This window comes from Macrosteles quadrilineatus, unplaced genomic scaffold (genome assembly GCF_028750875.1).
Source record: "Macrosteles quadrilineatus isolate MER2022 unplaced genomic scaffold, UCM_ALF_1.0 Scaffold_1__1_contigs__length_201487025, whole genome shotgun sequence".
NCBI lineage: Eukaryota > Metazoa > Arthropoda > Insecta > Hemiptera > Cicadellidae > Macrosteles > Macrosteles quadrilineatus.
Genome location: NW_026542594.1, coordinates 183,123,342 through 183,136,982, shown reverse-complemented (window position 1 = coordinate 183,136,982; position 13,641 = coordinate 183,123,342). Strand labels below are relative to the sequence as shown.

The following is a 13,641-nucleotide window of genomic DNA, read 5'->3' as shown; positions in this document are numbered from 1 at the left end:
GTTGTCCTCCATAAACTGGAGCAAAACTGATCTAAATTTTAGACTTTTTTTGTATTACGTTTGTCTTTTTTTCTGTTTTTCCGATTGTACATCATTCCTCTATTTTCAATGATGAACATTTATTAGAACTTTTTGTTAAAGTAAACTATCGCATTGTTCGTATGTATATCCTTTTTTTCTACTGTTAACTGTGTATTATTTCTAACCGAATTAGCTTTAAACTGAATTATCTTCATGTCATGCAATCATACAACATTGACTATATCATATTTTAGTTACTTATACTCGTGAGTCGATACACAAATGGATCATATTTTCATATTGTATAGCAGTGCTTTATATAACTGTAATTTGAAACTATACCATGTTATGGGCCCCGAGAAATATTGTTTGGATATCATGTAGCATTTTGTACATCGTGTGTAATTAAATGATTAAATAACTCCTTAAAAGTTACTTAACACTTAAAAAAAAAAACTAGTTTTATTGATGAATAGTCTAAATAAATAATTCTGAAGTATATTAAGAACTGTAGTGTACATGGTATATTTATAAGGAGAAGAGAGCGTGTGCGTCTGAAGGCAATATATATTTGTTTTAAAATATTGGAAAAATTGAGATTTTCATTTGGTTTTTAAACTATTTAAAAGTTATTTCAATTTTCAGAAGTGGCTATTATTGTCCATTAAAATATTAGATGTATAAACATTATTACACTACGTTGTCTTGCTTATGGAAATACAATGTTTTAAAAAATTTGGATTTTAATAGCACTGATTCGTATAAAATAATAATTAGACATAAGTGTACACAATTCTTTATTTATATTTTGATATGGATATATTCATAAACATACTTTGCGTTAGTATTCGTTTGTTTGAAAAAATGAATATTTTTAAGGTATAGAATTATTACATAATATTTAACATCTCTAGCTATAGATTTTACAACTGGGTTTTTTTAGACGCTCCATAACCTCCTCTAATACAAGGCTGCGGTGTTGGTGTGGCAACGTCGCACCGGCCGGCCTATTGCTATGGTAACAACGCTGTTTTGGTAGGCCGGGGATGCGGCGTTGCCACTTTTCTCTCACTACGGCCTTGTATTAAAGGAGGCTATAGGCGCTCTAGTTTTAAATTCAATACTGAGATCAGCTGTTCTAAGGGTTAATAAATGAATATATATTTACCACATATCACATTGTAGAACGAAAACTCATCACTCTAAATAATTACGTGTTGTTTAATTTATGAGTATGTTTCTTAGAAATTCCGCAACAATCCGGTTATGAGTGATACTTCGTCAGGTTTTTGTTATCAATGTGTGCAAGGGGATTTAGATAAGAGATAACAAAAGTACAACTGAAGTAGGCTAAGTGATAGAGTGGTCTGGCGTTTCAAGTGTGTCTCAAATGATTCAGGTAATCCTTTGTTTATGCGTAGAATATTTATATAATCAACATTATTTTGAAATGTGTCGTAAAATAATACTCCATACGACTTCTCTAATATGTATTCGTAGCTGCACCAAAGAATTGCAGTTTGATAAGATTTGTCACTGTACACTGTTGTTACTGAACATATTTTTCAGTTTCTATTAATTTAAATCGAGCTGTCATTTTTACATGGTTTCAACTTATGTATTTTATAGCTACAAAAATCGTGTAAAATTTTTTTTCTCTGACTATTTTTAAGCAAAGATGTTAGGAAATCATGTAGTTGCTATTGAAAAATATAATGTTACATTGAGTTAGAGTTCGTTTAAGCTGAAAAGGGCAATATCTCAAATCAATACTTGTAAAATAAATACACAATACTTTAAAAATCGTTGTGCTTCTAAAAATACTCGTAAAAGCGTCGTGCTTCTGAAAATACTCGTAAAAGCGGTTGGCTTTTTAAAATGCTCGAAAAAGCGTTGTGTTTCTAAATATACTCGTAAAAGCGGGGTGCTTTTAAAATACTCGTGAGCGTTGTGCTTCAAAAAATAACTCGTTTAAGTGTCTTGCTTCTAAAAACTTTACAATAAATTTGTCAAATTAAGTACTCTCACTAAAAAGTGATGTGAAAAGGGGTTATTTGAACGAAATTTGTAGTTGTTTAGCCATCGTAAAGATGTTAACTCCATTCAACTATTGCACTATAAAATATTTTAACACACGAAGATGTAAAAATTATAGTCATTTCTTATGATAACTAGAATATGGCTAGAATATATTGTAGATTTGAATAATCATCCGTATGTTTATATTAAATCGGGTCTTACGACATAAGAATCATTGTATTTTTTTTTAGTTTAAATCAAACTTTGGTCTACTTATTGTCGATATTAATACATTATTCGATGTAAATATACGAATTAGTTTCATGACTGAAATTCTAAAACTTAAAGTTTTTCAGTTATGGCAGAAAAATATTTTTAAAATGATTTTGTGTAACCATTATTTATGTTTTGACAAAGAGACGAATCTTGTCATTCGATGACTTTTTACGTAGTAGATCCGTTGACTATTAGGTAATCAATGGTAGAATATGGTCCTTCGACTATGGCAGGTATATTTTTCATATTGCAGAATAACAGAGACATTTTATGTAGGCTGTAGCATGTCCATCGACTATGGCAAAGATTCCTTATGTAAGCACATTTTCTTCTGCCTCTCGGTAGGTACATTAGTACTTGTGAAAGTCCTTTAGGACCATTATAGATTAAAACTACTGGAATTACATTAGAAATTAGAATTTTCCCTAAAACTGACTCATTCAATCTCTCCCTTTGACGTCTCCTCCGCCAGTGAGTTTGGAAAGTATTGTTGCGTCTTCGTACATCTTCGTGCGGCTCCGTGGGTGTTCGGCTCGCCTCGGTTGTTTCCGCCGCACTTCGTGTCTCTCCGGACCGTATTAGCACGTCACTTTGCTATCGGTTGACTAGTGCCGCCGCAGCTTCGCTCCAGTCAGTCACCGACCAACTGTTGAACGTTTTGTTTGTGGTTTGTGGTGAAGTGCCTTTGCGGATTTTGCGTGTGTGCCAAAGGAGTATCGATGTGTAAGACCATGTCCGCAGCCGGGGTTTGTACGGATTTCCCCCGAAGATCTGTCATGGAAATCGCCCTCGAACAGTTCCAAGCGATCTTGAAATACAGAGTGAGTAGTTTTTGGATTTAAACTTTAATGTTTAGTTGGAGCTAATGCGCCTTATGAAAGTGTAATTTAATTGAATATATATATATATATATATATATATATATATATATATTACACGCTAAGTTCTTATTAAATATTGTACTACAAACCAATCAAATAAACGCAAATTAAGTTAAAACAGAAAATTAAAAAAATATATAACAATTTTTTAGTTGAACGCTTTTGGATTAATTGATAACAATACAGCAAGTTGTATGAAAAATTTAGTACCAACAACCCTTGAACTGTTCAGTATTGATTTGGATTTGGATTTTTCAGTTGTTTATTTACTGAATAACTCCAATGTTCTTATTTCGTATATTAGGCCTAGCTTGTAATATGCTACAAATTTTAACAGTTAGTTTTGTAAACGTTTTAAATTGTATAGTAAATGTTTTACTTGCAATGCATAATTTCATGTAAATATGGTTTTTATAATTACCAGACTAGGTCAAAACATGCTTTACCACAGGTTATAGCACAAAACTAATTATAATAAACATTCAATTAAAATCAATAATCAAATTAAATAATGCATTATTATTAACCTATAAGGACTTGCATTACGAATCAGCTGTTTCAATGGTAACAATCACATGTTTCGGTAGAATGACATAATTGCATTGTAGTAATAAATAAATCAACATGTGTTTTCTCGTCCACTACAATAAATTTATAAATCAGCTCAAATTTATAAATGCGTTCAAAGTGAAAATAGCGAACGCAATAATTACAAACTAGCCGACAAAGTGTAGCCATGTGTGTAATTTATACACTGATTCAGTAATATTTCCACAACATATTTACACTCTAGCTAGTTAGCTAGTATCAGTGTCAATTTATGTGTTATTATACCGAGTATGTTCACGGAAGCGGTGTAGTTCTGTATATGGTCGGCGTTTCAATACCAGTGTTCCCCCGTCCGCCGTCCGCCGTCTACAACGGTTATGTTATTATGTAGTTTATTACTTGTTGCACTGGAGTACTATATGAAGTGTTTACTACTGGAATTGTTTATCTGAATAAGTGTCCTTGCGATGTAACAATAGTTGTATGGAGTGCAATATGTTTTTGTTATATGTTTTACCATCGAAAAAACGGTGGGAAGTTTATTTTATTTTTATTGTGATCTGTGGAAGCTACTAATTTGTAAAATTAAAATGTGTTAATTCCAATTACACCAAACTTTAAAATATCCATTCAATTATTAATATATAATATTTTGTAGGTAGTAAATAGTGTCTAGAATAAACTTTTCTGTCTGTATACTGTTCCCACAAATGTTAACAAAACATAAATTACTGTATCATCGTTTTATTCACACAAAAAATACATGACACTATTAAGCATTTTTACGCCTTATTAAATAACGATATCTGACGCAAATATTGAGTGAATGAACTCTTTGTTGCCAAATTTAATCCAAATACACCATTGAAAAAACTGAACTCGCGTGACTTAATTTTTGTTGATAATCGATGAAAAATCTTCTTAACTTACCCAATATTACATTCTATCACCCTATGTTTTAACCCCGGTATCTCCATGGGGTCAAACGATGGTCAGGCGCCGCTCTACGGGTCAACAGTGACCTGATAGGAGTTTTTGTCAGATTGGTTTCAAATATAGTTTATTTATTGCGAAGTTCGGACCTTGTACTCGATAGATAAACGCGGTCCCAGTTCGTGTTCGGTTCTCGATGAATGCGGTTCGTGTAGTTTGTGTAGGGGGGTTTGTGTTGGTCGAGTTTGTGTTTGTGTTCATCTTCGACACCTGAGATGGTGGATATGCAGATATTTTTGTTTTGTGGAATTAAGGTGGGTTTATTTTACATGTGTGGATTGTAAGTAATTTAATTGTTGAAATAATACGTTTCTTAGATCGTGCAACGTGCCTTTTTTCTACGTTCTCGATTTATTAGGCGAAATTAATATATATTTTAACTGTCGATGAGTTTAGTTTTAAATCATCGTTAATGTTCTACATTTTTAAAATTAATTCGGTAAAAAAGTTTTTATTGTATTTATAGTATTTTAGTAATTTGAAAGATTGTACGTAATAGGGGCCTACACAGTTTAAAACTTATTAGCTAGTTCAAGTTTTAATTCGTCTATCTATTTTAACGTGCCTAATTTTGAGCTCATACAATTAATCTGCCATCCACGCGATTATAGTTTCTGTGGTCTGGATTTTTTATATTGGTTTTTTGACTTCACATTTTTAAAAAGCTGTCAGCACCTGAAGTTATGTGAATGCCAATGTATTTAACCGTATCTCAATCTGAATTTCTCGTTTAGCGACTTAACTTTATGTTCAGAGTTTCAACAATGGAATCCAGTAAATCTCTAATTCTTTTGTGGAATTCGCTTCAAGATTAAATTCCACTCGAACTCTTCGCTCTACCGATTTTCCTTATGCGTTCTGGAGTTAACAATGTTATCATTGAACTTCCAATTCGGATTCACCTCGCAGTGAGGTATGATTTACAATTTCAATTTTCGTAATGGCGGCCGTGACTTTCGTATGTGCGGTGACGCAAATGCAAACTCTTGTCCTTTCCTCGCTCAGTCGTAGACAGATATTGTCGTAGAAATATGTGTTACTAAGCAATAAAACACACGTGCGTTTAATTTGTGCGTTTTATAAACAGCTGCTTATTTGACACGTGTGTGATTTTCACAGCTCAATCTTTTTGTTTGTGTAGTATTCCTGTAAGTCTTATTGCCTATTTTTTCATAAAGATAGAAATTTGGAGGAACGTAAACGAAAACTTATGTGACTCCATTATATCTCGGGAAAACATCAAAATTACATATACTATCGTAGATAGCTTTAACATTATTTTTCAGGCATATATGAAAAATTTTAACTTCATGTGTATAGGATGAATTGTCTTAAAGCCCTTAATTTTATCGTATGTTTCAACCTTCTACAAATACTGTGTGGTAACATATAAATAATTTTAACTTCATGTCTACAGGATGGATTGTTTGACGGTCTAAAATCCATTAAAAATTATCGTGCGTTTCAACTTTCTACAAATACTGTGTGGTAACATAATTTTAACTATCAGATTGGATAATTTAATTCCGTGACGGTCTCAAACCCTCTAAATTATAAAAACGTATTTTATAGGTGAATAATTTTAACGTTTGCGTTTCTCCCAGGTCCCAGGTCGACTATCTAGTTCACCCTATGTTGCGTAAACTCTTGCACACCCTCCACTATAGTCGAACAATTTCAACTTTGTGGCAACCACAGATACCCCCTGCTGTGTAGCCCCCAAGTAAGCAGGATCGCCGTGTATGCGACCGTGATGGCCAGGAAGCTAACCGGTCGTCCTCTGCAGCTATCGCACATCTGGACGCGATAACCCCATTATATCGCCTCTTTATCAATAATTCCACCATGTTGTCATCACAGGTGTTATCGTACCAGTTAATTCCAGTAAAGCACACACAAGTGTGTTGAACCGAGTGAGACGTCAGTTCGTGAGTGTTGGAACGGTAATATAGATGTGAAAATTCTGAATATTGTGGTGTTTTAGAGGTTTCTATTAGAGTTAGTTCGATTTTCGTAAAATTTTCCAAGTTATTTTAGGGTTTACCTGAAAGTAGGTTGTATTATTTATCTTAGTATCCACTAATATTTACGATGTTATACCTTAAACATATTTTGCGCAAATAGATAGGATATTTTGTCAAATCTTGGATTGTTCACATCAAACAGATTAAGTAAAGTAGTTAGGTTTTTTTGTTTTTGTTCGTATGAACTTTTCTGGGTATTTTAAGTCTCCTCATCCGTAGAAGCCGTGGCATATTTCAATTAATTTTGAAACTTACGTACTTATTTTGTGTGTTGCCTCTGTATTTTTTTTTTGTTTTTGTTTTGTTTGGACTGGAGATTGACGATTTTTATATGACATTTTAAAGCTTTTGATTTTTTTTATATTTTTGGTCCCTCTTTCACTCCGCGCGCCCTTGAACCCTATTGGCACGCTTGCTAGGAAGCAACACAATGCATTGTGGGCACGAGGTCGCACCAGACGTGATAGCTAGATAATTGACGCATGTCCACGTCTACATAACTCGATACGCCATCGACTTCCTGCATATCGATAGTCGTATCGATCATCTATCCGATTATGTCACCCGTTATCGCATTGGGTTCGACAAGATGAAGTTTAGTTACACCATAGAATAGTTTGTTTTTGGAATTTACGTCCTGGGCTGTGTACAATTGGAAATCCACTCGACATTTTGTCGTCTGCTGTGTTGACCGTATCAGAGGTCGTGCTTATCAGTGGCTTATCAGAAGCGATAAGCAGCGTCTGTTTGCGTCTGCGCCGCTGGGTGCAGTCGACTTTCGTTTTATCCCACACAAACCAAAAAATCCCTGAGTTGAGTTTAAATTCCCAAAATATTATAAAAAATCTGTGGTTACTTTGCACAAACATTACAATTTTTCAATTATCAACCAACGTTTTAGTTCAGTCGGAATTAAATCGAAATTCGACCTTAAAAAGTACAAAGATTTGTCGTATGATTTCCCGATTTTCCCCTCTTGGGAGTGAAAATATCCCTCACTCTGTAAAATAATTCCCGCCGTAGCAACATTGGGTGCTGCGAGAAAGTGTGTTGGCTACGGTATCAAATTGAGGTCGGCCTACAACCTACAACCGACGACCGAGGTCCGGCTCCGTGTGTAGTGAAGGGACGCTAACGTTACCCGCTCCAGGATTGTAACCGTTACTGTGTGACTTGTAGGTGACTGTGACATGTTGCAGTTTATAACAAAGTTTCTCCTTCTTCTGTTACAGCAGTCTGGCGACCACAAGCGGGCTGTGACACAGTCGTCGTGCACCAAGAAAGTGCGGAAAAGGGATGAGGAACATTCGCTGCTGAAATTTCTGGCATTGGTGAGTAAATTGTAGATGAAATGTTTAATTTTAACGCCATTAATGTATATGTGAGTTGTTGGAAACTCGTAGGAAAAATTATGTTCAAGTGATTCTTTTTGTGTTTTGCTAGACTTAGGTATACACAGACATGAATCATTTACTGAATCATTTTTAATATACGAGTTACAAAATAATTTAAATTCCCTTAAATCAATGGTACTCTTAAGAAGGAGTTAGACACCTTTCTAAATCTTCTTGTTACACTTAGGCTTAGCCACAATCTCAACAATTTATCCCTTGATTTAATATTTCCTTCAAAGTTTGAAGCCAATTTTTATGTGTCCTGTGCATTTGCATGTCCCTAATTTACCAACTAACAGGTGTTAGCATTTTCTGTGCAATTCACTGACGGTAAAATTTTTCCCTCCAGAACGCCCTGGAGCTGACAGCACCAGCCAGTGACGTGTTGCTGCGCCAAGGCGGGAACCAGACGACGACCGGAAGCAACAGCACGTGCGCCGGAAACCAGTGGTTCCAGTTGAGCGGGCATCCAGATGCGTTCGCGCCGGCGGGACCGGGGACTGTCTGGAAGAAGTGTAGCGGCGGCACTGAGAGAGCCGTGTATGAAGCTTTGTCGATGGAGCCGGCCCTGCAAGACGTGACCCCACGTTACCTCAGGTTTGTTACTTTTATGTCACGGTTGTAACGGTTTTTGCTACTTTTAGGAACCTATTAATTTCTAATGTTAAAGTATTGGTTTAGAGCGTTTAGAGATGGTATTAATTTGTTCTTGTACATTAGTTCAAATTTTGAGTAATTTCTTATAGTTACTTTTTTGTCACGGTTGCAACAGTTACAGTGACATTTCTATAACCTATTACATTATGTAACTATTATTTTTCTACAAATATTGTAAAATCTGCTTTATGTTTCTGAACTATGCTACATAAGTGATTTTTCACCAGTAAATAACTTTTATTGTGTTACCAATTGCGGAGTTGAAATACTCATGATAATCTTTTCTGCAGAGAGGTCCAATACGGGGGTCAGACTTTCATTGAACTGGAAGATCTTCTACATTCATTCCGGGACCCGAATGTGATGGACATCAAGATGGGCAGGAGAACGTTTCTTGAAGATGAAGTGCAAAACACCAAAGCCAGAGAAGATCTTTACAATAAGGTAGGTTATCTGATCAAACAAATTCTTTGCAACAAATTTTCATGTGTCAATTTTTGCAAAAAATTTTCACTAAATTTTACAGTTAACATTATTCTAGTTCAAAACTATTTATCTCAGTACTGTAGTTCAACATTATATTCATTTGTCTACCTGCTTGTAGATGTTGTATGATTACTTTTCAGTCTACTGGGTCTCAATCATAATCTAGACAAATTCGTATCAGCTATTGTCTTGTCCAGATGGTTGCAGTTGATCCTACAGCTCCAACAGAGGAAGAACATGAACAGAAGGCCATCACCAAGCTGAGGTACATGCAGTTCAGAGAAGAACAGAGTTCCACTTGCAGCCATGGCTTCCGGATAGAGGCCATGAAGGTAAGAATCAAACATATGCTTTAAGAAGTCTCCCCTGTCAGAATAATTATGAATCTATATCAACTAGACACTGTCAACTAGGAATTACCATCCAAATTTCAAACTAGACTGTACTATATAATTTACTTGTGTCATGTCTTGTAGTTACTTTTTTATCACGGTTGCAACAATTGCAGTGACATTCGGGTACCTGTTATTTTTTGTAACTACTACTTATTATTAACTTCACTACAATTATTGTAAAATGTTTTATTATTCATTTATTTTATTTCATTACCATCCAAGCTTTAAACTATCGACTGTACTAAAGGCAGTTAAATGCTTTTCAAATTTGACCACAATTTGTTTTATAGCCTCAAAGGTTAAGGTTCAAATTTCTGAGTATTAAATCATTTAGGAATTCAATGAGTTTTCAAGAAATGTTTAGGCTTACTTGGATGGGTTGTTTACCCTCCCTTTTGATTAATTGTATAGTTCTCGTCCACTTCATATGTAACCACCTTCAGAGTATGTCCATTGTCATTAACAGCTTTATCTAATCACTCTTTTCTTCTACAGTTCCGTGGCTCTCCTCCGGTAACAGATCTGAAGTGTGTCAAGAGTGATGCGCAAGTGTTAGACGCCATCTCTCTCTTCCTCGGCAACCGAGAAGACGTCCGACAAAGACTTCTTGTGAGGCTCAATGAGATCAGGACGAAACTCGAGTCTTCCAAGTACTTCAAGCAACATGAGGTAGGTTTCTTTTATTGTATGATAACTTTTGCGATCTTATAGTTGGTTTCATGATAGTTTGGAAATGATTTAGGTAATTTCAATGACAGAGATTGTATCTAAGTCAAAAGTTTCTTTTACTTCTCCTCACTTTTTTGAGGAAGAGAAGAAACAGTGGTTTATTGCACACTTTTGTGAGACTACTGATAAGCTAACTACATTAATCAATTAAAGGTTCTTTCCTCTACTTATTTGAACACAAGCCTAAAAATATCTGTCACATCGCTTCAAGTCATGTCAGGTCAACATGTAAATGAAGCCTTCAGGTCTTGCTCTGTACAAAAAATTACATTAAAGTGAATTGTTTTTCAATCAAAATACTCGCGACACCTGTCTCAGACTTTAGACCTCCAATGAACTTAAATGAATAAAATTGTCTTCGCATTTCTTATGTCTCAACGTCAATTCTTTTTTACAGGTGGTCGGAAGCAGTCTTCTGCTGATGTACGACGACAGTAAAGTTGGAGCCTGGCTGATCGACTTTGCCAAGACGCGGCCTGTTCCTACCAACATGACTGTGAACCACCGCAGCGCATGGTCGCCGGGCAACCACGAAGAAGGGTTCTTGTACGGACTGGATCAGCTTATCAGGGTGCTGGAGAAGGTGAGGACCGGCGGAGAACAGAGATCACCTCCTCCGACCACCCCTGTCGCGCTTAAGTCCTGATACTACACGGAAACTGCGACTTCATCTAGTCTTCCCCATCCCGACTGAAAGGTGCTCGTCAAGTGAAGGATTCGATGTTGGACTAGTCAGGGGTATTTGGAATTCAGGAGGAACTATTCAGGATTTAAAAGTGTTATTATTCAACGTTTTAGAAAATTTTGTCTAAAGCGTAGTAAATCTTGCTGTGTTATTTAAAAACGTTTTTGCCTAAGTAAAGTTTGTTTTCTATTGATGTATTGTAAAAGCCAGTAAAATTGTATGGTATTTTAAGAAGTGATTAAGGAAAGATTTAATTATGGTAATTTAAATTCACAATGTTTTTGCTTAATTTTTACACAAATTATTATGTACAGTTCATAAAAACTTTTTGTCTATCAAGGTTCTGAAATAAGATAATCACCTCTTAAAGTACCTGATGTAAAAGATTATTTAATTAAACATTCCTTATTTGCAAATAAGGTTTAAAATATTTTGTCAATAGAAGTTTAACCAAGTATTGAGTCTAAATGGATTTAAAGACCAAGAGTCAAAATTTAAGTGTCATTAAATGAAAAATAGTAACAGAAATAGTTTGTGATGGAAGGCTTTTAGATTCCAAAGACCAGGGTCTCTCCAAGATCTTGATTCGATCTCATGAACAATATTTCACAAGGCTATATATAAAACATTCCATATTTTTGAGGACGAATGATTTTTTTTACTGAACAATCAAATGCCTTTAGTTTGATATATGAGTCTTGCCAAATTTGTCTTAGCCAATCCTGTATTCATGGTATTACTATTGCTTTATTTTGGCTGAGTTGAGGATTATTTATTTGTTAATTTTCTAAGTTTGATGCTTTATTTGTTGAAAGTCTCGTTTAAGATTGTCTTTCATGGATTTTACAAATGCTCGAAGTCAAGCTAGGTTTGAAAGCTGAATTTTGTTTCTTGCCTTGGATTTGACTTGATAGTCTTAGTTAGAAAAGTTGTTGATTTATTTATTTATTTATTTAATACGTTTTAATACATTGTACAGTACATGAAAAGCAAATTAATTCTTATTCACAAAGCATATTGTACAAAGCCTAATACCGGTTATGTAAATTGCCTGAATTGTTTGAAATTGTTTTAGAAATGAAGTAATTTAACTAATAATTTATACCAATTTTGGGTCGAATGTCTGGCTTTTGTTTGCCGATTTAACAGTATTAATGTCGGATGGATGGTTTTGTTAGTAACTATTATATCAATTATTTATTGTTGTAGAGTAGAAATTTCTGTTGTGTTTTTATACTGTACCACTGAAAACTTGTTAGGATCTGTAGATAAATTGTACTTACGTTGTACTTAAATTTGTTCTTTTCTAGCCTCTTACAGTTTTTTATGTATTATAGCGTCAAATAAACGTTAAATAAGTGAAAACTGTATTCTTCCTTTTGGTCGTTACACATTCCTTCTGGTAAAAACTTATTTGATGATTGAATCTTAGAAATAGAAAATCTTTACCATACAACTGAATTGGTTGTAGTCAACCACCATGCTTGCATTATTAATTTTTTTCTGCAAAAGACTCTTTTAAAGAATAAAGATACACAAACCAACAATGAAAAAAAGTTCAGCACTTAAAAAAAACCCCTAATTCATTTTATAAGATTATTGAAGTTTGAGTGTAAAACTATAGAGAACTTTCAATTTAAAATTGAATTACAGCATGCTTTGGGATGGGGGACATCTTTAAGCCTAAGAGTCCTAAAAATGTATAGACCCTTTTTTATTAAAGCTACTATCTTTGACTATCAATACAACTTCAGTATCCAATAGTCAATGCTACTACAGTATACAATAATGCATAAATAAAGGAGTCAATAATGGTTATAGATAAGACTTCCAAAAATGCATGGACCCTATGCAATAATGGTTATAGATAACCTCGGAATGCATGGACCCATTTGCATTACTATGCAATAAAGGTTATAGATAAGACTCCTGATAAGTCCATGGACTCATTTGAATGAACCATGATATCTATGCAAAAATGGTTAGAGATAATGACCCATTTGGATGAACCTTTCATTACTACAATAATGACTATTGATACATACAAAAGGTGGTCTGTAAGCTATAACTTCTAGGATAGGAAATTTCTCCTTAATTCAAGTTAATGGAAGAAGATGATTTAAGAATAAACTTAAATCGAGGTATTCTGGTCTTTTTTCATAAGATGCAAAAACGATGGAATAATAGTGTTTAACTAATAACTACTGTACCTGTATTTCATTTTTTTAACTTTTAGAGCTCAGCGATTCAAATGGAGAATTGTTATATTGTAAAGAAAATATACCACGTTTTCATTCATGTTAAATTCAATCACATTTATAAAATTTATATTACAGTACTGTTACTGTTCCATCGTCTACACAAGCCGTTGTCGCGTAAAGATCATCGATGTATAATAACTCTGGTAGAGTTATTATACATCGATGGTAAAGATCGACAACGTGCTGTGTTTGACGACTACGCTAGCGCTACTAACATGTATCACTCTAACTAAAGTGCGCAACAGTTCGTCTAGTCACCACTAGGTGTCAC

The 13,641-nt window shown here is 34.5% G+C and overlaps 1 protein-coding gene across 10 annotated transcripts in view; it reads left to right on the top strand.

The window, feature by feature from the left end:
• The window catches only part of LOC128991379 (inositol-trisphosphate 3-kinase homolog), a 194,008-nt gene extending 181,534 nt beyond the window's left edge, over window positions 1–12,474 (top strand). For 4 of the 10 annotated variants that reach the window (XM_054414188.1, XM_054414207.1, XM_054414216.1 and 1 more), the window contains 6 exons: window positions 7,996–8,094; window positions 8,507–8,754; window positions 9,105–9,258; window positions 9,498–9,632; window positions 10,191–10,364; window positions 10,822–12,474. In XM_054414188.1, coding sequence (XP_054270163.1) covers window positions 7,996–8,094; window positions 8,507–8,754; window positions 9,105–9,258; window positions 9,498–9,632; window positions 10,191–10,364; window positions 10,822–11,070 — 1,059 coding nt within the window. In that variant the 3' untranslated portion in view covers window positions 11,071–12,474. Of the gene's footprint in view, window positions 1–2,913; window positions 3,138–4,858; window positions 4,994–7,995; window positions 8,095–8,506; window positions 8,755–9,104; window positions 9,259–9,497; window positions 9,633–10,190; window positions 10,365–10,821 lie in introns of those variants that run through there. The other 6 variants (XM_054414197.1, XM_054414225.1, XM_054414245.1 and 3 more) reach the window with 5 other exon arrangements.
• Window positions 12,475–13,641: the final 1,167 nt, after the last annotated feature.